General features: G+C 40.2%; 3 protein-coding genes across 7 annotated transcripts in view; 2 read left to right on the forward strand and 1 right to left on the reverse strand.

Annotated features, from left to right (window-relative positions):
* Rgl (Ral guanine nucleotide dissociation stimulator-like) overlaps positions 1-8,490 on the forward strand; it is a 24,535-nt gene extending 16,045 nt beyond the window's left edge. For 4 of the 5 annotated variants that reach the window (XM_086968470.1, XM_022833857.2, XM_022833856.2 and 1 more), the window contains 9 exons: positions 3,758-3,940; positions 4,177-4,506; positions 4,665-4,871; positions 5,062-5,361; positions 5,525-5,778; positions 6,160-6,340; positions 6,571-6,837; positions 7,145-7,256; positions 7,559-8,490. In XM_086968470.1, coding sequence (XP_086824596.1) covers positions 3,758-3,940; positions 4,177-4,506; positions 4,665-4,871; positions 5,062-5,361; positions 5,525-5,778; positions 6,160-6,340; positions 6,571-6,837; positions 7,145-7,256; positions 7,559-7,719 — 1,995 coding nt within the window. In that variant the 3' untranslated portion in view covers positions 7,720-8,490. Of the gene's footprint in view, positions 1-2,694; positions 2,786-3,757; positions 3,941-4,176; positions 4,507-4,664; positions 4,872-5,061; positions 5,362-5,524; positions 5,779-6,159; positions 6,341-6,570; positions 6,838-7,144; positions 7,257-7,558 lie in introns of all 5 variants that reach the window. The other variant, XM_086968472.1, reaches the window with a different exon arrangement.
* A 43-nt stretch (positions 8,491-8,533) lies between these two features.
* Positions 8,534-13,449, reverse strand: LOC111260824 (ELMO domain-containing protein 2). The gene is made up of 7 exons (XM_022833861.2): positions 12,891-13,449; positions 12,049-12,184; positions 11,497-11,660; positions 11,090-11,276; positions 10,810-10,995; positions 10,536-10,615; positions 8,534-10,288 (listed from the first exon to the last, which is right to left on the reverse strand). Exons 2-7 carry the CDS (start codon positions 12,173-12,175, stop codon positions 10,094-10,096), a joined length of 939 nt encoding a protein of 312 aa, XP_022689596.1. The 5' UTR covers positions 12,176-12,184; positions 12,891-13,449; the 3' UTR covers positions 8,534-10,093.
* A 1,607-nt stretch (positions 13,450-15,056) lies between these two features.
* On the forward strand, positions 15,057-24,692 carry Unr (cold shock domain-containing Unr). Its single transcript, XM_086968469.1, has 6 exons — positions 15,057-15,399; positions 17,066-17,384; positions 18,194-18,630; positions 18,835-19,528; positions 19,705-19,831; positions 20,205-24,692. Exons 1-6 carry the CDS (start codon positions 15,373-15,375, stop codon positions 21,640-21,642), a joined length of 3,042 nt encoding a protein of 1,013 aa, XP_086824595.1. The 5' UTR covers positions 15,057-15,372; the 3' UTR covers positions 21,643-24,692.
* Positions 24,693-25,041: the final 349 nt, after the last annotated feature.

Consider the following 25,041-nt stretch of genomic DNA (forward strand, 5'->3'; position numbering starts at 1 on the left):
TAAAATGGTTGTACTCATAGGCTTCATATATGACTAGGGGCCGAGTTGAGCTCGGATAAATTTAATCCGATTAAGTCCCTGAGGTCACTATTGTTGGATGTTGTGCAAGCGATTTATTTGGCATTCAATTAAATTATATTGGGTGGCATGGGGGCAATTCTGAAATGGCCAATCGCTGGAACTTGACCTCCCGACCCGCGCTATGGGTCCATAGCTCATTTTCACCGTGGGCCACCTTTTAGCATTGTTGAGTCAAAACAAATGGCTCGTCCACCTAAAGATAACATAACGTTCCACCTTCAATTCTTGTACAACGATTTGGCTGTTCCCACAAGTGACTTACATTTCAGCCATGTAAAATTATGCTTACAGAAGTCGTTTGTAAACGTGATTGTTCGTAAGCTTATAGGACCAGAAAGGCGTCTGTTCACGAATCATTTCAACATCTGCTTCATGTTTTATTTGGTCTCCTTGACCAATAAGTTTTGGCAGTCAATACCGTCTCTGTTTCATGCAGTCAATTGCCAACAATAGCAACAACAACAACATCTCTTACATTCTTCGTTAACAAATGCATGCACTTCTGACCCGAGAAGTTCGATGTTTTTCTCAAGTTTTAGGCTTCGGATACGGTGCTCCTCTCCATTATACATCGTTCATGTTCATAAATCTCCGATAATTATTGCCTGATATGCAATGGGAAATAGACAGCCAGCGGCGGTTAGGTATGAACGAAGGTCGCCGATTCAGTCTGCTAATGCCAAAAGCGATTCAGCATATGCTAGCGTTTGTCAGATCTGCACTTCGTGATTAACCTGCGACGCACAGTTGGCCATTGGCTTAACGAGCCATCAGAGGTATTCCGCGCTTAGTCCAGCCATTTTAGCTGTCTGCCTAATTATCTGGCCGCGTTTATGCATGTACACATAAGCTAAGAGTAGCCACCCTTTGCAGTCTTGTGACGCGCGCGCTGTCCCTGGTTCATTTGCGGCGCTACAGTGTATTTCTGCTGATGCAGACCGTTTGTACTGACCTCTCCCTAACGGGGTCATCGCGCACAACAACTGTCGTTCCTACAACGGGTTATCGGTGGCAGTCATTAACAGAGCGCACCGTCACTTGTTAAAATTTAGCTGCTTAAAAAAATTGTTGAAATAAAGTCGCAACTCTCGCGCGCTCGACAAGAGCTTTAGGCTTCTTTAGAGGAGTCATCAGCGGTGGTACACACAAAATAACATGATGTAGCAGAGCTCTTTCCAAAATGATTTCCTAGATGGATAGCTGGTTGGCTGGTATTTGCGACGTTAACGCGTAAGAGCCAAACCCGAATTAACCACGTCAACTACACCGCCTTTGTGCTGCAGCCTATTTCTGTCTCGGGTTGACCGAACATCGCCTTCGAAAACAACCAGTAACGTAAACGTGCAGATGTGAGGCTAACACGGACAGTGAAGGCGGCGACAACAACACCGGCAATGCGTAGGTCGTTTTGGATTCACCGTCGTAAGATGGGGAAGTAAAAACTGACGAAAAAGTGGCAATCAGGGTTACAGGCGATATAAAAGATACTTATTTGGGCACGACCATCACAAACGGTTTCGTGACATCTTTAATAACTGTTATTCTCGTTGTTGTTGTTGTTGTTTTGAAGTCACTGAATGACTAGAAGATAATGGGTTGAAAAATTTGCGTATGGGCTTATAGTGGGGATGTTTTGGGCAGTGCCCAAGTAAAGCCATAAAACAAGGCCAAAATTAGGCGATTGAATGTCTGTTTGATTCTTGACACTGTACTCGGTTCCGAAGTGCAGGTACATTAGATATACGAATATGTGTATGGGTCCATATGGTATTGCCTATGTAGGAACCTCGTAAAGCTTAAAGTAAGCTTTTTCTTGCAAGCTTTGCAAAACTCGACTTCAAGACAAATCGAAGTAGACTGTGTGTCCCAATAGAAGAAAGATCGCCCGAGACCAGGCTGTAATTTCATATTGTATATCGAGTTTCACTGGTACAATGCAAGTTATATTTTGTTAAATATAAAAATATATATATGTCGTCATGGATATATTGAGTTTGCTTAAACCTCATGGAAAATGTATTGCGTATAGTGTTATAGATATAACGATTCTGATAAAATCTATAGTTTCTGAGTAGTTCGCCATGATTGCAGGATTTTAAAGAGGCTTTTTACTACGGTGATACGAAATATTAGTTCGGAACTGACCACGTCATTGCTTATTGCCTTCGTACCCAATTGTCTTTGCTCCTTTATTCGGATCCCCTGCATTTGTGTAATGTAGAAGGAGAAATAGATCTTCATAGTCGTACATGCTTCTTCCGTCTGTGATAACAACACTTTAGGCAAAAATGACCGCAGATTTATTCATTCTAATAATGCGTCGCAACCACAAAGCACACAACAGCTTCATTCTAGATTAGACAGGTCAACGTAAGTAAATGGTTATTAAAAAAATAGCCTAAGTGGGCCCGTTCTTGCTGAGCCATTTTGTGTATTTACCACATGATTAGTTAGCGTGCTAGCTGCACCAAAGGTGCATTGAGACGTAATAACTGAGCACGTAGGGTACTCTAACCACCGCCGCCTTACCTCAAACGTTAGATGAAACACGTCTACAGTTTTTACAACTACCCCCATACTTACATCGTGTTTGCTTATTGTCGCGCTGCGCAGGAGTCATGGGGAAAGTATTCACGAGCGTCAACGGATCTATCTGGAATGCAGACAGGACAATCCACAACACAGCACAGCAGAGACAATAACAGTATGAAGAATGCCTTGTTGGTGTTATACGACAGAAATGCGTTGATATTTATCAAAACTTTCTTACTTTTACTTAAATAACAGACACACATTATTGACCGAATTGACGCTCTAACGTTAGCGGTCATCGTTTTGAAGTTGCCGAAGTTGACAGTACCTGTGTGATCTTGACCGTTAATTCGTCAACTAAGTCAAGTAGCTGGTTTACAAATTGTATATCACTGGTCAACTTTGATGTACAAGTTATAAGATTCAAATCTAGAAATGAAGCTTTCTCAAGAAGTCTATCTTCGTCAATAAAGAATTGCTGATCCATTGAACACTGGTTAGGCAGCTCCATATTGAATCGAGTTTTAAATTTTAATCGGAGAGGAAGCTAAACGGCGGGACTTAGAATTTTCTGTCTGGACCGGTAATTAACGTTATAAGTGAATGTGGAACCACGCACGATCCTCGTTGCTTGTTTTTATTTTACCTAACCAGTATTATTTTATGCAGGTTGTGTTTGTATTCTAATAAGTAACGAGAGTTGAATTAAAAATGTTCAATTACCTTGCAAAGATGTCATATACTTACACTTGTTATAGTCAATGTGAACTTGTCTAGTAAAAGATGAAATCTACTCGGCAGTGTAATCAACTGCAACTATATCGACTTTGCATCTTCTGAACAGCTGAGTCGTTCATAAAGCAAATGCACTAAACAATATTTAAAGGATTTTACTTATTTTAAATAAGTTCCTAACATTTTGCGAGATAGAACGCATTAAGTTGGAAAAAGCATTTTTTAACATTCTGAAAAATATACGGAGAAAAGAATTACGATTAAGCTTTTGAAATTATTGAACCTCAATGACCAAAAACTTTTCTCGCAAAAAATGACAAATCCACCAAAGTTCTTGACTTTAGTGTAGAATAGCTTTACCCTACATCCCAAAGTAGTCATTATTTTTTTCATTTTCACTAACACACAGATAAGATATTTAAAGGCCGGCACCTTAGAAGTAATTGTCGCCTCGCTATCCGACGACCAGGGGGAAGTCGATCCCAATGTGATGCACATACTGTTATCAACATATCGCTCATTCGCGACATGCGGGCAGCTTCTGAAAGTTATTACCACCCGATATCAAGAAATAGACGAAGGCACCATTCAGGTAGGTCTTCTTTGACAACTTCATTATTAAGTACATTACTGGTTCAAGGCTCTATTTTTTAAAGAATTTTCGTTTTTTAAAAGCTTATAAGCGCTAAGTTGAAAGCCATTTGGTGCGTTTTTGATGTAAGTGTTAGTGTCGAAATATCAGCTAACTAATGCCGAAGTGGGGAGTTAAATACAACTTCATTTTTCAGAGTGATGAATTATTGCTAAATTATATAAACTTTCCTCTAGGTTCTAGAAGATACGGAGGAAGGCCACAAGATTGCCTTGCGCCAAACGTTAGCAGAATGGGTGGACAAATATCCGGAAGATTTTTTTTCCCCACCTGACCACGAGGAGCTCCTAGCACTCCAGGAGTTCGTGAAAAAATATGCTCCGTCGTCGATCATTGAACGCAAGGTTCAGGGTCGGTTGAAGGAGTTGCGTTCAAAAAAGGGAGGCAAATTCTTTGAACCTAAATCATGGATAAACGAGTATTCTCGTGATCAGATGAAGATCGGGTTGCAATTCGAGGACATTGACAACAAGCATTTTGCTCTTCAACTTACATGGATGGACATGGTAGGTTGTTGATGGATTTCCCTAAAAACTGTAGAAATATATGAATAATATCATAATTGCGTATGTTTGTATCTTTACTTAAATAATTAGAGAGATTTTAGAGGTCTCGTGTGATTTTGTCAAATATGCTTCACAATTTAATTACGGTGAAATTTCAGACGTTGTTCAGACGGCTGGTTCCATACCACTGTTTGACGATGCGATCTCGCAAAACCGGAGACAGGTGTGGTGAAACATACCAGGACACGGTGAGGCAATTTAATGCTGTCGTAAAGAAAGTTATATCGACCGTTCTTATAGGTGGTACCGAAGTGAAAGTATCACAAAGAGCCGAAATACTCACCAAATGGATCGAGATTGCTGATGTAAGATAATATAAACTAACACTTTGCTGCCCTCCTTAGTAAGATATTGTAAAGCGTTAAAACTAATAATTATGAAACTTGAATTGTATTACTGTAAGTGAATCATGCAGTCGCCTGGTCTGAAGTTTCCTTTGGAATGAAGATCTATGATCGTTGACTAAGTTTTTATATCGCATTTGCCACTTCATAGGAGCTTCGTTACGTGAAGAACTTCACTTCTTTGAAGGCAATCATCGCAGCTCTGCAGTCGAATGACTTGTACCGTCTGTCGCGTGTATGGCAATCGGTAGCTCGGGAGAAGACTCAACGCTTTTCTGAGCTAGCCGCGATCTTTAGTGAGGACAATAACGAGATGAACGCTCGATCGTTGCTATTGAAAGAAGGTACGGCGAAGACTGCCGACTGGAAACCTGATCGAAGTACCTCCAGCGGCAATAAGTCACCTCGCCATAATGGCCACAAACACACCAATCATTTCGCTCAATCTCAGGTAGTTAACAAATGTTATCGATATTTTTCGTTGTACAGATTTGAGTGAAACAATACCAATAGTAAATCTAAAAGCAAATGGCGATTGCATTACCTCTTTATCGATTTAATGTGTTTGCAAGTAATGCTTGCTAGCTTACATTATAAATCGCATTTTTTTTCAGCCGACAATCAGTGGTACAATACCATACTTGGGTACATTTATGAAGGACCTCACAATGACAGACTCCGCATATCCTGAAAACGTCACTCATCCTGACGGCACGCCGCTAATAAACTTTGACAAGAAGAAGAAAGAATTTGAGATCCTTGCCCAAATCAAAATTCTCCAAAGCTCGTCGAATAGCTATAGCATACAACCGGATCCGGCTTTTCTCGTTTGGTTTGATAGCATAGAGATTCTGCGTGAGGACGAAAGGTACATAGTCAAGCCAAATGCTTAAATGTGAGGAGAAGCATGCCCCTTTTAAATGAAGTGATATGCAACAGGTCAACAGAACTTTCCTCTTTGTTTATTATTACTCCATACATTTTTGCGGTGCTGAATGGCGAGAAACGCTTCTGTTTCATATTGCGATTTTACTTTATAATTATATGCAAGTTGAAGTCATTCGATTCTTTGTTGATCAATGCGTGATCTTAATAACAAGAGATAAAAACACGCTTTTGCAGCGTATTACTTTTAAGTAGATACTTCTGACTTCTTACCTATGACGATATATAGTGAGAGGCAATGGTGTAGGCAAAATGGTGTAATGAAATGAATTTTTATTTTTCATCATCCTAATATGTTTTACAGCTACGAACTTTCATGCGAGATTGAACCAGCCAACCCTGTCATTCGAGATCTGAACTCAATATCCCGCGTTGATGGTCTTCGAAGATGTACCTCGGTAAACGACGCTATTAATCTTGGACACCGGAAAAAAAATTCAACTTCTTCGACAACCAGTTCGAGTTCGTGTGTCCTCCTTTCACAGGTACGATCGCGTCAACATGTGTCTGCATATTATTAACTCTATGTATTGCACATACACATTGAAAACCCGCTTTGTTATAGTTAATGCCCCTAAACGCGTATAATATTAGGTATTAATACTTGCGCATGGTCGGCTTCATATATTAACACAATCGCAAATAATACATTGTAGCTAGGTAAACAATAGGGATTGTTTATTGATGTAAATGAGTACCGATTTTGTTTTTTCAGGATCTTCAAAGCACGAGTGATGTATCATCTATGGCATCACTACCACGAGGCGAAGGTATTTGTGTTGTAGATAGTAATGGGCTAAGCAGCCTTTCTGATTCACGTCTGTCGCACTCAACTTGTAGTTTGCAACTACCACGGATTACGACTACAGGACAGCTTCGAGTTACTGGGGCGAGAAACCCTGAAGTGCATATAGCTCGTGTAAGCGTCGCACAGCCCGGTGTCACGCCACAGCAGGGCCAGAATTTGTACAAAAGCATCTTTGTAAGTTCCCCGTCGTTTGCAAAGAGCTTATATTAAAACTATTTGAATGATCGCCGCCATGCATAGATATATCGTATTGTACATTATGGATTGTCTTACTAATTTATCTTAGATTTAAATATGTTACAAGCGCCAATTCTTTTTAAAGATTCAGAAGAAATCTTTGACTAGACCTTAAATCACAACATGATTTGACTTGAGCACTAAATTTCGTTGAATTATTACACTCGTTGGGTATTCCCATCTCTGCTGCAGTCTCTTAACTGTGACTTCATATGGCCTCTTTTTGCATTCTAATATCTTGCAGTTAAGTAATAGGGAACGAACTCAGCAGGTAATTAAAAATTCTCTAGAAAAATTCGCCATCAATGACGATCCAGGAAACTACATGCTCGTCCAACAGGGACCGGACGGTCAAGGTATGCAAGCCGCTTATGAGACTGTTGCAAATCTGATAAATGTACAGAGCTTAAAACAGTTCTGTTTATGACGTGCAAATTTATTTTTTCATCATTTATCGCGATTCCTGAATTTGCTAATTGATATTTTTGCATAAAGTGTATTTTCCATTTATCACAGATTTTTATCTCCCAAACTTACATTCAGCCAGTGAAAATGTGCATTCAGTGTATCAAAACTTGTAGAAAAGAAAAATTGCTTGTACGTTGCACAGTGTAAGTTCATGAGGTTTTTTTCCACTGACTCCGGTTTCATTTTTTAGAAATCGAAATACCACCAGACACTAATGTTTACTACGCCGTCAACAAGTCGTACGAGCTCAATTTCGTGTTGAAGCATCGTTCTCTGCAGCGACCGGCAGTGCCCAGTTTGCTCAAGTACAAATCATCTAGTATGTCACTCTTGTTGCGTCGAAAATTCTGACAACTTGTCGTGATAATGGGAGTAACACAATGTGATGAAAAAAAAATGTATAGTTTAAGAAGCATGTTTTGCTTTCAGTAAAAGGTTGCATAAACGCTACATAGGCTAGTAGGCATGACTCCATTGGGAACTGTTTTTGTTGAATAGTTTAGACGCACGCACTTAACTAATGAGCAGAGGAAGAAGTAGCTGGAGAGGCTAGTTTCAAATCGATATTCTGCAGATCATGTACCAAAAGCTGAAATAGCAATGACTCATAAAAGCCATTAATAGAATTCGCAATCACAGAACATGCATGTGTGCGAAGTTGATGTCTTGTTACATATGTTAGCTATATGGCGTTAAGTCTATTAAAGAGGAAATAGCGTAGTAAAGTAAACGAATAGGAAGACCCCACATATGTGATGCGTATGAACTAGAACAAAACAAAGTAAACGAGAGAAGGTTCATCTGGCCACACTACAGGATGCTTTTCGTGCACTACAAGGGTAATAGCTATGTACAAAGTAAAATGGCAAATCTATAATCGTAGACGTATTTATACAAATCTTAGAGTTTGGATGTGCGCGTGTGTATGTAACTAAGAGTTAAACAAAAAATGGCCCCGTTGATAATTGATTAATTTATTTATTAAAAAAAAAAAATATATATATATATATATATATATATTTGTATGCTGTTGAACAAACACATTGTATCGTGTTTTCATTTGTCATGTGATTCACAAATAAATGCAATAAACAGATATTTGAAGAGAATGTTAAAAGTAAACATATTTTAGTCGTTACTGCCCTCAAAGTAACGAAGCGCTGTATAATTTTTGTATGCATAAGCTTTTTTATTCAACTTTCCCTTGCCAGGATAGGTCTGGCCTCCCAACTAGTCCGTTTCTGTCATATCGCTTTAGCTGTGCGCAAGTTGCATAACAATAATACTATATATTGTAAATATATATAGCAAGATAGTTTCGTGAAGAAAAAATACTGCGTTGAATTTATTGACAAACTCAACTATGACTGAAAATATAGGAACAAAGGAAACGTAACGCCCCATAACATTTTGCGATTCTCTTCGCACAGCACTTCAGCTGCAGAATTTTCAATATACGACAGGTACAAGAATCGACAATTGCCGAACGTCGACGTTTGAGTAAAAAAAACTAGTAGATATATTTTTCGTTGCAGAACAACTCGATTCGTACACATACCACTTAGTTTTCCACTAACCTTAATTTATTGTTTAAAAACTCAAAAAAGGCACCATGTGTTCTTACTCTTTATGTCTTTCTGTCGTCGAGCATTTACTCACACGTATAGATTTTTGTATAATACAACTATATCTCCTAAGCTTACGTAAATAACATGCCTGCTCATCCATCACTGCTAGGATATTCTCTTTGACTACTAATACTATTGAGACCCAAATGGTACATATGCCAATGGATTTTTAATAGTGTAAATATTTAAATAAAAGTAACCTTAGTCTGACGTGTGTGTTCGTAGTATTATAGTTATCCATGATTCATTCTTCTGTCCTTCTGTCAATTCATTTTCAGACTCATATACGATATATGTGGTGCAACTTGTCTACATGTAAAAGTCTACCATAGAGAATGAGCAGTTATCATTTGTTATTATCACACAGTTGTTCATCGTCGGTCAATCGCACGGTTAAATCGCTGTTTACTGCTGTTGCACTGTTCGGTATATTTGCGCTTAAGATTAACGTAGGGACAACATACGCGCTAAAATTCTTTAAAAAGATTAGTGTTTACTGATTTACAACAGATTTATGTCACCTCTGTAGTTTTACAGGCCACCTGCTTATTTCCTTCGTTAATATATATATATATATATATATATATATATATATATATATGCTTTCACAAAGCGCTATCAAACATGTATGGCGTGTAAGAGCTCTTACTTTGCAAGGTAAGGTCTCTTATACATTGTCCAATAACGCTTTGTGAAAGCAATCGCGTACAAAGAGACGATTAACCGATATTCAGTGCTCGGTCTTGTTTCATAAATAAATGTACTAAGCAAATAAACGTACTAAGCATATACAAAGTACACAACACAGTTCAAACATAGGTGAAGCATACACATATGAACAGATTCTACATATTGATTGGAAAATAAACTGTACACGTCATTAAACTAGAGAACACTAAGTCTGTCCACACGTTGTCTATATTTGCATGGGCAGAGAATAAACAGCACGTGAAAGCGTCTTGGAGCCGACAAGCAGTATTCCTGCTTCCTTCTATACTGAGTACACCGATGGCAGAGCTCGGGATGCCTTGTAAGTTTATATGCCCAAAACATCCTCTAAGCGGATGAACGTATTCTTATATCGAATATTAAATTTATTATATCGTTTCCACTGTGCCGGCCATGTTTAAAACACAATCCTCACGTTTAAGCCTCTCAACAAGCTGCTCCTCGAACTTATCCCGGATTCTGCCAAACTCCATAATGTCTCGTGGTTTTTCGGCTAGCCACAATCGATCGAACTCGACAAACACATAACAGTACAGCTTGTGAAAGTCCTCCATGCCAACTACCTGTGGTGGATTCGTACGCATAAGTTGCATATTTATTGTGAAAAAATTATACATATTGTTAACATCTAGACGCTAAAAACTACACATGTCTGATAAGGGCGCCTCATAAACCTGGTATTGAAATAAAGTAGGATAAAGGCCGTTAAAAATCGTTCATCACTTGTCCTTTTCTTGACCTGATGTTATATGTATGCAAAACGAGTGGCTATAAATTTAATGAAATCTAAGGAGCTTGTTGCTAACTTACTGTTCGCATCGCATTATAAAGGTGCGTTTTCAACTTTCCTTGCCTCAGAAGTCTAAATATCAGATCAGTAAGATTAATTCCTGTAACAATGAAGCACGCGAAAATCTCTTCTTAGTTCACAGAAGGTTGGAGTCGCTCAAATGAACTTATATATATATATATATATATATATATATATGTATATATATATATGTATCTGAGTTTATTAGTCTGAATATGAAATTTTATCAGTGGAAGAGATGTTGTATGATCTATGTGTAGTTATTGCACGAACCGACAATTGCGAACGAATATCCAAACTTCGGATGCAGCGAACGGTTGAGCACGTGTCTCGCTAGGCTGTTATATTGAGTAACAAAGAACACAAGTTGATCGAGTCCTAGCATTCCCATTCCACGAAAGTCCGTCCGTGGATCGTCACCTTGAAAGCCGATGTCCTGCCATTGTTTTGATACAAGATCTGGAAGGGTTGTTGCAAATATTTTTTACAATCTATTTGACATTACCCTACAACATAATGTACTTAATTAGGCTAGAGGAAGTGACTACCGCACCTTCTAGGACGTCGTCTCGAAGGCCCTTCCAAAGCAGCTTAAGCTTCTTCACATGATTCGAGTCATTTGAGTCAAACGATATACGACTAACATGCACTGCTTCAAATATTAACTGCTGGTACGAACATAGATGATTAAGTGAAAATCGGAGTGATCGAACGAATTCACGGTGTATTGTTGGCTTCACCTAGAATTTCATCGAAAGTGGTATACCAGGGTAGTTATTACTTTCAATCTAATAGCTAGTGTTAAAGCCCCTTTTGTCTTTTACTTGAAATACATACACTGGAAGAGTCGACATATAATGAGAAAGGCTGTGTCTTAAATAACGACGCAGTAGCATCACGAAAAAGACTTTTAGGGGCAATAGGTGTTGCTGCCATAGAATAACGTAATAAACCACAAACCTTTTTGATAATAGCTATGCCTGAGACAGCAGCCTCAACTGCGTTGGCGCTATTTGCTTCTGTGTACCGGCCTTGTTCGGCGATTCCAATCAAAGTTCTGTATACATACTGTAATTGACGAGACTGCTCCAGAGAGCGTTCGATTCGTATTGTGCGCTCATACCCTATAGTATCAATAGCAGCAACAAAGAATTTTCGCCTAATTTTTTTCAATTCCATGCAACTTCGAAATTTCTGTACTCAAAATAACAATTTGACTATGATTCTAAACGACATAATAAATTGTGCCATAATCTACTAGTATGTCTTTACAAGCATCAGGTAAAGTACAGTATCATACGAAATATGCTGGGACCTAAAATTGATACCTACCAACTTTTCCTACGCCGTTTTTATTTTTCCATTACTGCTAGAAACAGGCTGATTCTATCATAGAAGGGCTTTGAGGAACAAGCACAAATAACGCCTATGATTTTAGATCCGCATATATTACAACAAATGCCAGAAATGCTCTACAGTCACCACATTACAATATAGTTGCCTTTTACTGACCACTTGTTGTTCCGTAGCAAATTCGTTGGAGCTCACAGAGATTGCTGAGCCGTCGCATGAAGCCTTTGATCCATGACCGGAAGAAGTCATAAAGCGTGACGAAAATCAAGTCGATAAATTCCCACATTTTAACACCCTTTTTCCAAGGAGACCAAACAAAGAGAGCAGGAACAGGGTATGAAATAAATATGTTACAAGAAATGTATGTATATACATTATAACGTAAACCAAATAAAATATTAATTAATCTGCTTAGAATGGCACTAAAAACGCAAGAATAGTGCACTTTTTTCAAAGCAAACTTAACTGACTGGGAATTTCTATAATATTGCTTCTAAACATTGATTACTGGCTTTCTAAGAGTACGACTTATTGAACTCTTACTAATGCTCTATGCGCACTTCGCGTACCTCGTGTGGCGCAAATATACGAGGGATAAATTTAAAATGCGACATTTGACAAGGACTTACAGCTGGCCGTAGTCAACTCCAGCTGATTTCCAGCGGCTTTTGTAGGCGTCTCACAGGAAGAGTAATCTCCTATTCATTGACCAATTCTTTCGAAGCGTTTGCCCCGCAACCTTAATTCATATAGATTGTTTCATGTTCTATAATGTATGCTAAACTCATGGGAAGAGGCCTATGAATACCAGCTTACGTTAGGCAAAATAGCAAACGTTAACTTAGAGAACTGGATTCTGTTTTTTAAATTGCTTTAGAACGTTAATGTTGATAATGACTAAGATCATGCTGCTATTGATAATGATGATCAAATATAAAAACACATCTACAATAGGCCTCTCATTAACTGATGTAATCTCACTCTCCCGCAGTTCTACTCACTCGGAGAACCCCGTTCTATTTGCGACGTTCCCACAGCTGATTACTCGATCGGCGGGATCGAGCACAAGTCTGCCAAGTTGAACGCACTCATCTTACTATGTTCATTAGTAAATCCATGTATTACAAGCAAGAAGAATGATTCACGCGAAACGCATCTGGACGACCAAAGGTCCCACTAGAAATAAATTCACAAGCATTACGGGACCCTTCAGGTCACGAAACTCCGCCGGTTAGCTGCAGCGGCCATCCAAACCCACAACATCTCTTCACTTGGGGGTCCTTATGGAGAAACTCGCGCCATGATTCGAAATGCTCCTATAGAACATACACAGTTAATTGTTACAGCTGCTTAGTTTTTGAACCTTTCAAGTTCCACTGTAGTGAAACTGAGTCAAGCTTGTAAACTCACCAAAAGCACAACGTCGCCCACGGAGCTGGTTGAGTCATTTCCAAACTGCGGCATCATATGGTCACTTAAAGAGGTGTCGTGTTTAAAGAAACTAACAAAAATATGGGACTCATATCACCTATTTATGTGCACCCAGACGAGAGAGGATACAATGATGTAAGACTGATACAATATATTACAATTTGCCTATGTTTTCAAAGTAAGCTTCAGCTATTTTACCTCGTGAAGTAGTTCTTAGAATTAGATTTCAATATCGCTGCAATCATTATCGGGAGGGTTTTAGCATAATTTACTTGCTTTTCGACAACCGAGTGACTCTATTCCTTGTCGTAGCCTGCATGTTCGTTGTTTATCGCTACTATAAGAACATACTCAGAGATGTGTGTTAGCTTATTCACTCACGGCACAGCCGAGGTTGCTTACATACCATTAGATGTATATATTTAAATTATTACTTATTTTTAGCTTGTAGTATAGTGGGGACGCTACAATAAATTCCAGCCATCAATAGTTACATTACAAGAAAAACAATCAATGCATGTCGTTTCAGACTATTTTATGTCAGCATTTGCTTATTAACTCATTAGACAAAGCATGGTACAAGGATCACAGTCGTTAGATAACGGTAGTAATATGAAGTAACCCTAATTAGCATCATATCGAAGAAACCCAAATAGGACTCCTCGTACTAAATAATCCGATCTTGATTCACAGACGGCTCTCACCCGTACAGTCTGGAATATTTTGTCTGCCAGTTGGCGCAGATCCTTTCTATCAGCCACTATTGTGTTATGCTTGCCTTACTCAAGCTTCTCCCAGAGATTAATACCTATTACTGTTCCCATCATCGAAATTGTAATACCTTTTCATTGGTGCGTTATTGTGATGGGCCCATTGAAAGGAAGAGAATGTAAATTTATCTTTGATAATCGTACAAAATGCCTAGAAATCTGAGTTGAGGGTTGGCTACAGAAAATATGTATATAGCCTATATTATTCGAGTAAGATACCTACATCAAACCTATTTCGTGGTTTGGGTGGTAATCGCTAAGAGACGGTTAAAGAAAAATAGACCGCATATTAGGTGACATTACACCGTCACATTTAACAACTAAACAGAGAAACATGTTAATTACTGTCCAGCTATTTTCGGCGTTAGGAACCATTAACGGTCTGAAATAGATAAAGACTGTGTCCGAAATAATATAGGAGCCATTACTTCTAAATTGACTCTTCTCCAAATGTTATCCTTATGTACTATCAAGAATGTTCAATTAAAATTTCAATAAAAAAGGTTTAAATAGAAATGGTAATGAAAATAGTGAACAACAACAGTCTACCCTTGTATATTACCACTGCTAATAAATTTTAACAGAGGAGTTCTACTAACGTATTGATTAGTCCCGATTCGTCTATTTTCTCAAGAGCAATTTTACTTTGTTTGCAACTTTACAACTCTTGGAGATCCGAAACTTTAAAAAATTGAAACAATTATTTAAACACTCCTTAGGTACAGTATTACTATGATAGTAATTTTTCTAGTTTTGCAACGAGAGTGAACAATCCTTTTTTAAAAGCGCAACCTTTGTTTTAGGTATTGCTCAGCAGCACCAACTATTAAAGTTACTATCTTTTTACCTCTCACCCGGGAACGTCTATGAGATCATTCATGTTTTGGGCGGCGCCAGCGCTAATGACGACATAGATTTGATTTTCGCGGGCTCCCTTGCTTGCTAAGTGTCGGACGGAGGCTCATGTCCGCAGACCGCGCGTTCCGCGCACCAAGTCGTTGTCCCTGATCAGTGCTAGCAATTAGGCAATCCCGAATTTAAGCAAAATTAACCGTTTTTTTCGCACCAAATTCCAAGTAATCTCATCCTCAGACGGCAGACAAGCTGTCATAACAGCAGTGTAACTAAATTGCGTTCAAACCAGCTCAAGTGTACCGAGTCCCAACCAAGGAGCTAGCGTCAAGGCAAGGGGAACCGAGCAAAACCACGATCACCGATTAGCACTCGTTGCCGTCGTGAGGGGCAGCGCATCGCTTTTCATTTGCCTTCTGTCCAGCCAAAGATGGCCGGTAGCAAGTGGCACGACCAGGTAAGACAATGTTCGAGCCTGCGACAAAGTTCACCAAAAATGGGGCTTAGACAAATGTCTTCAATAAGGGATGGTTAAAGAATATGATGGTGGACTTACGAACGCTATAAGGAGAGGATAGTGGGGGTGAACATTCGGTGCCATCTCGTCATCCGTGCCTGCCTGCCAATGGAAATTCTGGCAGCTCAACATCGAGAAAGCACGCACGGTAAATTATTAGTATCCTATCATAGATGTAGATGGATATATTGATCGGGGTGAGTCGATAGGCCATTTGGATTGGCGATCATTACCCGATATGAGGTGTTTGCCATGAATTCACACTACTGTTTGTTGGAACTATTGTTGGAACGAAAGGATCGTCCGCCACTTCAGCGCGGCTTTACCTAGGTTCAAAACTCTGTAGAGTGTTATACAATGGGATAGTGAAATTCAGTACATTATGTGAATAAAATCTGCTTCTCTGTTCCGCATAGGTAGTACGTTCGTTATTTTCTAATCTTGACAGTAACACATACTTGTTTAGTTCATTTATTAGACGAAAACGTTATATAAAGGTTACTTCTATGAGTAGTCATTTTGCTGCTCTGAGTCGCCGTGTTGAAAAACGTGGAAAATCGTTTTTCGCAAATATATTCCCCCACCAACGCCCGCCCTCTTATAAGAGCCAACCTAGTACCGCCAACATGGAAAACTGCAGTGTGTTCCTCTACGGGGCCACTGTAACACGCTTGCGGTAATGGCATACTCTGAGATCTGAACCACGGTGCAAGTGGTATTTAGTGGCAACTCGTCAGTAGTTTCAGGCGATGATGGCGCTCCATTTCTACGACTCTACAATGACCGCATAGTGTCAGAGTGAGAGAGATGAAGTTATAGAGAGCAAACAGACTCGCAAAAAGCAATATTGCTAAATGTTACCGACAGGAACAATAGTGGGATAGTGTGGTATGTGTGCTTATTAGAGGTTTGCCAATTGAAGGAGGTCAACAAGCCCGGAAGCGTCGGCGCGGACGCTATGAAGATATTACGTTTTTTATTCTACGGCAATTCAGCATTTCATTTCAGCTTCAAGGAAACTTAGCAAGTTCTGCAGAACTCGTTTGATATTTAGGTAGATTTGGTTAGAAGGGTTATTTTCGTATTAAATTAAACGTATCAGTTACGTGTTTTTTTTTACCAACATAAACATCTTTAAGTCTGTGTTGTTGCATTAGCCTGTGAAAAGAAAAATATGGAACTCTAGGAAGTAGTTTCGGGAGTAAAAACAGCCAAATGCATTGTAAAGGGCAGAATAGAGCGTTGTCTTTTCATATATTCGACTACTATAGGGCGCCTAAGAGCATTCTACAAAAGAAATACCTGCATTGAGATTCAAATATAAACAAGTGAGAACGTTTCTTACTTATATATTTCAAGGTTAAAATGCTTGCCATATGATGATAGGAATCTAAATCTATTTAACAATGCTTGGGGTTATTGTAAAAGTATCCTTGCACAATTTGTGTGTTATTAAAGCTTCGTCGGTTCTTAGCGCAAGTTCTCCGCGAAAATCAAAATCGAACATATTTGTATGACGTCTCGAGACTATATATTATCTACATTTGTTGCAATTTGTTTCAAATCTGCTTGTCAAAATGTATGTCCTACGTGTTTCTATTTTCAGGTATCAAGTGGGGTGGGTGGCGCTGGGGGTGTGTCGGACGGGTCGGAAGGTCGTGAAGGGGCGTTGGGTAGTGCCGAGCGTGAAACAGGCATCGTCGAGAAGTTACTTAGCACCTATGGATTTATTCGGTGCTGTGATCGCCAGGCGAGACTCTTTTTCCATTACTCGCAGTTCAGTGGGACAGTTGAACACCTTAAGGTGGGAGACGCAGTCGATTTCGAAATGACTTTCGACAAAAAAAGTGGCAAACCTATCGCTGTCGCTGTGGCAAAGCTCTGCAGTGATCCCACCCTCGGCATGGGACACCAGCTCGTACAGGGTAAGTAATCTCTATATAAGCACTCTCAGCAGGTAGCCTTGTTAGCCGTTAGATGCTTTGAGAATTACATATTGGTCGATTTATAGATATACGCGTTATGAGCGACCTATATTCTAAGAGACGTACCTTAAAAAAAAAATCTAACTTCGTATTTGAGGAAATATTAGAAGTCTTGCAGCTAATGATTGAACAAAACGTTGTTGGTATGGGCTGAACCTTTTGGTATTGGATACTACAACAAATATCTAAACATTCGTTATTGGTAAGACCCAGGACCTGCTGATGTAAGTCGTGCTGATTTAAAATTCTCGTTTCAGTTTTCATGGTAGTATTTTGAACGAATGGTACAAGGTTATGCTGATTTAGGTGCCATGTTGATCTATGTATTGGTTGAAGTATTTTGAAGCATTTCTGTTAACACAAATTGCATGTCATATATGAGCAGCTCGTGGTCTAAGCAGAGATCCCTCGGAGTGCTATCCAGGTAGTCTCTCTTGGCTGATTGAGTCACAGCCACAAAGTGTTCGATGTTTCTTTATAAAGAAAAATCTGCATTCGCATCACTTTTGTTCTACAAAATAGAATAAGCAAAGACAACAATTATTGCAATATCCACAATAATGTCACTTTTAATTGATCGTATTCAAATACAGTGATTACCACTTGGCCAAACGGAGTAAGTGACACCTTAAAGCTGAAACAGTGAATCGAAATAACTAACTTGTACGGTTATAATTGCTTGTCGTATGAAATTCTCCGAGTGTACCTCTTTAGCCAAATTTCCTATTTATGTATATCCGTATCTTTAGGTGTAGTGACGTCAGAACTGAACTCTGAGGGTCGCGAGGGGCGAGTGGCATACGAGAATTGTGGAGAGTGTTTCTTTTTCGAGTTCACCAGAGATGATCTGGATCCGGCGGGAGAAACGCCAACACATGGGCAAACCGTGCAGTTCGTAATCACGGCAGACGGTGCAGGCAACCTGCAGGCTGGACAAGTACGTCCCCTAACGGCGCACGCACAAACTCCCGCTGCTCTGGGAGCACCACATCTCGGTCCCCAACATCAGCAAGTGCCCCAACAGCAGCAGTACGCCATTGCGACGCCTATGGTCGGAACCGTGTACCCGGGTGGTGTTGTCTTGCCAGTGGCTACAATACACGCTACCCAGATGCCATTGCTCGGTCACCCACATGCTCACCAGGTGCCTGTCACTGTCACACCGTTTCCTCCACACGGCGCTCAGGTCAGAATCGTCAAAATCGTTACGGAAGGAGCATATGTGCTTAGGATTACGGATATAACTTGTAGCATACTTAGGTAGCTTTTGATGTGAATTGTACCTTATTCAAGCTAAGCGAAACAGATGCTTCGGGTTTGACGTCCGGAACTGCGTAATCATGATTTTATTTTCTTTATCACGTCTGTCTCCAACATCGGCATCCTTCAGGTTATTCACGTGGTGAACGGGACGCAACCCGCGCCGATGGTGAACAGCCGCATGCTAACCGGATTGAACGGCAACCTGCGCGACAGCGGAATCGAACAAGCGATTCCCCAGGCCACTGGCGTCGTCAAGTCTGTCCAACAGCCACAGCAAACGGCAGTTGTAGCTCAAGCCCATACTACATCAACAAGTCAAGCAGCAGCAGCAAGCACTCAGCAGCACTTCAGCGGACAATCGACGAAGCATCATCAACAACAACAACAACAGCAGCAGCAGCAGAACATCCATCAGGGTGGCGCTGCAGGCGGGGGCGGCCAAACGTCAAATAATCAAAACACAAGTCACCAACAAACACATCAAGTTCAACAACAACACACTCAACAGTCTCAACAACAACAAGCACAACAACAGCAACAGAATCAGAAGCAACCGCAGCAGCAGCAACCCCAACAGCAGCAACCCCAACAGCAGCAGCAACAGGTGGCGGCGTCTGGTTCGCCCTCGCCGCAAAAGGCCCCGAAGGGGAAACGTGGGCCGCGAGGTGGTGAAGCCCAAGATGACGATGCCCAACAGGCGAACGGAAACAGCGGTGGTCGCTATCAGGGCGTCGTATGTACGCTCAAAGAGACGTATGGCTTTGTGGAACGTGCCGATGTCGTCAAAGAGATTTTTTTCCATTATACCGAAGGCTATCAAGGTAGGTGCAGCCAGGTATGTAGAGGCTAGCAAAATGGAAAATTAAAAGACAAGATTTATATTCTTGGCAACATAGGGTATTATTCTTGCGTTAACAATGCAGTTGAGGATTGTACTCAATTTGGGCATTAAATCTTAATGGGTTAATTGTCTTGTAAACGTATTATTTTTTTGCAGGCATCTCGTTAGGTGATGATGTTTCCTTTGACATTTCCATGAGAAATAATCGGGAGGTGGCCGTTAACCTACAACGTCTTCCTAGCGGTACTGTCGTCTTCGAGGACCTTGAAAATTGTATTCGCAGGTAATTGTATTCCCAAATATTATCACTACGATGAGCAACATATCCTCGATTTGAACCGCAGGAGAACCATATTTCACGTTTTGACTCTGCATTTGAAGAAACTGTAATGTAACGTATATACAAACTTATGACTTATGACTTAGATAAGTAATTTGACAGAATTATTAAACCGTATTGACTCGAGCTTTCATTTCACCCTAATTTATTAATTAGTGGAAAGAAAACTCAACTGATCATCAAAATCTTAAAGACAAAAAAGTATCTGGAATCACGATTTTATTGATTTATCTATCCTCTGCTGCCCAATTTTTCGATGTAGGCTTTGTCTAACGTGTTAGAAATCACTGTGTGCATCTTTATGCCGTTATTCCAGAGGTTGGATTTCGAAATTACCTAATCAGACAGAGGAGCCCCTGGACGGGCGAGTTAAGTATGAAGACAACGGTGGTACTGAGAAGGAGGTGGGCTTCGGTGACCGGGATTTGGCGCCGCTCATGTGGACAGTGCAAGTCGGTGATCCAGTTGACTTTCAGCTGGCGACTGACCGTCGTGACGGGTTGAAGCGAGCTACTAATATTACAATGGCTGTGACTGCGCCAACGGCGTTTGCGAAAGAGAATCGTTTGTCAGGTACTGTTGTCGCGCTCAAGGAGAACTTTGGCTTCGTTAACTCCGAGCAAGGCAATGTCGAGTACTACTTCAAGCTCAGCGAAGTTCTCGATCAGGAAATTCGAATTGACACTACTGTACAATTCTCGCTTGCAGCCGACCACAATGGCCAAAGGCAGGTCGCCATACGTTTGTGCAAAGTGCCGACGCCGGGTGGACAGACCCAATCAAATAAAAAGAAAACTAATAGCAAGAATGCATCTGTCAACAACAGCGCCAAGTTTACTCATCGCGGTTACATTGTGGCATTAAAGGAGCAATTTGGCTTTATCGAAGCTGAAAACCGGCAGGAGGATCTATTCTTCCACTACTCGATTTTTGAAGGCGATACGAAGGATATGAATGTTGGCAGAGAAGTCGAGTATGGCCTATCGACAAAAAATCAACGCCAGTGTGCCGACTGTGTGCGACCCCTTGAGCGTAATACCGTGCCCGGCATAGAACTAGTATCAAAAGATGTTTACGCCGGTAAAGTTGTGCGCTCGTTGCGATGCTTCAACCCCGACCAAGAACCATATTGTGGCCTCGTACAGCTAAAGCCTTCACCCGAAGAGGCCAAGGAGACGGACGAAGCTGACCCGAACGCCAATGGGGATTCTGACACGAACAGCAAGGAAACTCCCGCCGAGTACGAATTTAGCGTGATGTCACTATCGAAGAAGGGTGAAGTTGTGCACAAAGGAAACTCCGTTTCATTCCAGTTAGCAGTTTGCAAGGTCACCCAGAAGGTTATGGCCGTCAACGTCAAAGCTGTCCGAGAAAGAAAGACCGGTACCCTTGGTTCTCTGAAGGGCCAATTCGGCTACCTCAACTATGAGGCGGAAAAGGGCGCAGAGCCGAAGAAGCTGATGTTTTCACTCAGTGAGGTGCGAAATGGGTCAAACTTGCAGGTTGGCGATATCCTGGAGTTCGATTTGGTGCGCACTGGCCGCAACAACAAACAGGTGGCAATGAACGTGAACCGCATCAAGGAGAAGGGGAAGGGTGCTACCCCACGTCCAGCAGCACTTGTAAATCGGATTAAAGCAATGACTTTGTCTGATGACGGGCCTCGTGTCATTGCTATCCGCGCACCAAAAGGACCCGATGGATCGCGCGGTTTCGCCCTGTCATCGGCAGCAGCCGTTCCCGCTGTCGCCTAAGCAACGAGAGAGCTACTCACCGGTGTTAGTTCACGTAAAAACGTATTATTATTACTACCATTACAATTAATACACCCATTTAGGGCTTACGTAACCTCGCAAGGCTATGATTTACGCGTGACATCGTCCCAATGCTATAGCCCTAACTTAAATAGATTGTTGGTGCCGTAAAGCTTTTTTCACCGTTCATCACTATCTGTATGATCACGGCAAGCCAATTAATAAAAAGAGAAGTTGTGTTAATATCGGAGCGTGATGCGTAGGAGCGCAACGCTGTCCCCCTATGCTCAACGTAATAACGTATAGGATATATGACTGGGTAGCTTTGAAAAATTGCGTGAAGGCAGCAGACGAAGACAGGAGAAAGGGAAGAAGGAATGAAAGATAATCGATTATTCTACCTAAAAGGCAAACGAGTGAGCGAAGGAGTTTTAGGGCAAACATAAACGAAAACTGACATAAGTACTATTGTTCGCCATTGTAGGCAGCAAGCGCAGGCAGGCAAGCTTGCACGAAGTTAAAAAAAGGGAAGCCTCAATTTTCAAGTGATTATTACCGATCCCTCAACCGCCAAGTTCGCAGCAATTGAGCCAGCATTGAGTGTGAGGAAAATAGCGCAGACACTGCGAGTCAAAAACAATTGTAGGCTTTTAGCGGCGGCACGGGGGAGACGTTTTGCCAAGCTAGGAGTGGGTTTAAATTTAAAGAAATGAATCACTTTTACTTACTTGCTTACTGCCTAAACACAGCCTGCAGGGAAACATAGACAATTTTCAATGCCTAATTTCGGACCTTATAATTTGCTGAATATATTTCCCGCTCGATGATGTATGCAATCCCAGAGTCTCAAATAACCTCTGGCATCATATACTGGAAAGACAATACTGACGCAAATTGCTTTGGCAACTACCGTAGAAGATAGTGTAAGAAACTAAAAGTAAAATGAAAGCGAATTGATGACTACTTATAGCCGATGTGGCCCGGGCCAATGTATGTGCTCTATTTACTCTGCTTTTGTCTCTGGCCCGATGGCCAGGCGTTTATAGATGATATACTGTAAGAGTACTACTTCTAGCAGCAATTGATAGTCCTTCCAAGGCCTACTGATAATAATGATCACGCCCTTTTGGCTTTTTTCATATTCCTGTTCAACTTCGATTGATGAACGTTGATTTTGTTGTTACTTCCACATTTACTGCAATTTGAACCATTGCTACAATAAGATTTCGAACCATCTATTGTTCTACGATAATGACAATGAAGAATGTTTGATGATAATTGAAGTTTAATAACAATACTTTTTTTAGCACTCGATAATAGTGAGTGAGAGATGGTCGATTGGCAATAGCAGTTCTGTCGACACACCATAGTAGTACTGAACGATCTATTCATCTTGAGTAATGGGTAATAATTAATAACCATGAGAACTTTAAGTATAGCAGCAGTTACGAGAGCATAAAGGAAAGAAAAAAGCCGACAAAGAGAATAGAGAAAAAAAAAGCAAAGAAGTAACATTGCAAAAGACCTATAACCGAATTTTGAAGTTCAGAACAGAAAAATGCGCATGCAAAACACAAGCAAGCAAACCGAGCAACAAAGCCAGGAAGCAGACAATTGCAGTTATAAAGAAATCACAAAGACAGAGCAGGAGGCGCTAGCTAAATCAACGTATCTCGAACACGCCGGATAGATGGGACAAAATAAAGTAAAACAAAAAAAAACAGGCCAGAAAATGCATAATAATACAATGTGAAAAACCGGTAATTATAAATGTAGAAAAAAAAACGGAAACAAAAGCAAAAAAAAAGCGAAACAGAAAAAGCGTAATAGAAATAAAAAAAAAAATCCTTTATTAAAACTCTGTAACGGACAGACGGACTGAGAGCTTCAGCGCTGATCAGTGGACGACGACGACGACAAACGACGATTAATTAATATTATTTTATTATTATTATTATTGCAATAATAACGAAACATTTTCTATTTGCGATCGTTGTTTGCAATGAAAGGTGGTGCAAGAGCAAGTACTAAAAAAGACAAGATTACAATAATCGTATAATAGCAACATACGCATGAAGCACAAATCTGATGAATGAACGAGGATCGCTACAATTATTATCTTGGCTAGAAATCCTTGTTTGACTGACCAGTAATTTTTTGTCATTATTTATAAGGCCTCCAAGTACCATCAATCGTACTATGTATTACGTTGTAACTTACTCGCTGTCATGACAAGACTTCGACTTTACTCGAGCTATTACTACCCGAAAGTTATCGCAATGGTGGTAATAATTACTTCTATTTCCATTATTATTTATTATAATGTACGACTACTACTCTACTGTTCCGGATGATACAGTGCTATGGATGAAGACTCATGATGTGGAGTGAAGCTAATAACGATGAACCGAAGAAAACTCTGATGAAGAGTAAGAAGACGACGATGGTAATGATGATGTCTAGAAGCTATGAAGAAGATGTGAAACTGCAAAGAAACAGAAAACAGAGGAGAACTTAGAGTTATATTGTGGAGGCGGATGAGGACAGCTGGATGGGGATATAAAAGAAAGGGCTAGAATTTCAGAAAAGTGTAGAGCCGTTGGATAGGCGAGCAGTCCTTTTGAAATGGAGACCGTCGTAGACTTAAAAGGGGTTCAGCAAAAATAGGCCAATGAAAATTAGTGTATCATGACAAAAATATGGGGGCCGAGCATGAGTGGCAAAAGCGACGTGAGAAAATTGACGATGGCAACGTTAAGAACTACCACGACAACAAAAGCAACTAAAAACGACAGAATACAACCAGCTGACATAACTAACAAGAACGTAAAAAAAAGCAAGGAATTAGAAGAAAAACGACAAACAAATAGTGAACAAGAAATCGTTAAGCGAAAAGCAACAGGAAAAATAAACTGTTGGGGATCAACAAAAAAAAGGGAAAATAGGGGGAAAGACGAGAATGAGACAAAACAATTTGTCCCCAAATAACCTTGCCAACGTGATATTTGGAGAATAATAAACATTCGACATTTGTCCATGTGTCAACTATATTCGTCACTGCATTTATTTAGTCAGGTAGTTTCGTCATAGATGATTGATTAAAACAAGTTATATTTTTATTTTATAAGTTTATCTTTGGCAGTTTGATTAAGCGTCAAAGGAGCGTAGAAATGATAATTCCGTAGACAGAAGTAAAGGTGCTTGCTTAAGGATATGGAAATAATAATAAGTCAGGTAATCGAAGTTAAATTACTACCCATGTAATTTTAGTGGTGTTGCTTTCACGTCCATTTTAAAAAAGCATCAAATAAATCACGCAAATATGTACATATTTTTGACCGCTTGTTGATCGTTCCTTTTCCATCCTTTATGGTTTCAACAATTCCAACTTAACCAAGT

Source organism: Varroa jacobsoni, unplaced genomic scaffold, assembly GCF_002532875.2.
Source record: "Varroa jacobsoni isolate VJ856 unplaced genomic scaffold, vjacob_1.0 scaffold_481, whole genome shotgun sequence".
Taxonomy (NCBI): Eukaryota; Metazoa; Arthropoda; class Arachnida; order Mesostigmata; family Varroidae; genus Varroa; species Varroa jacobsoni.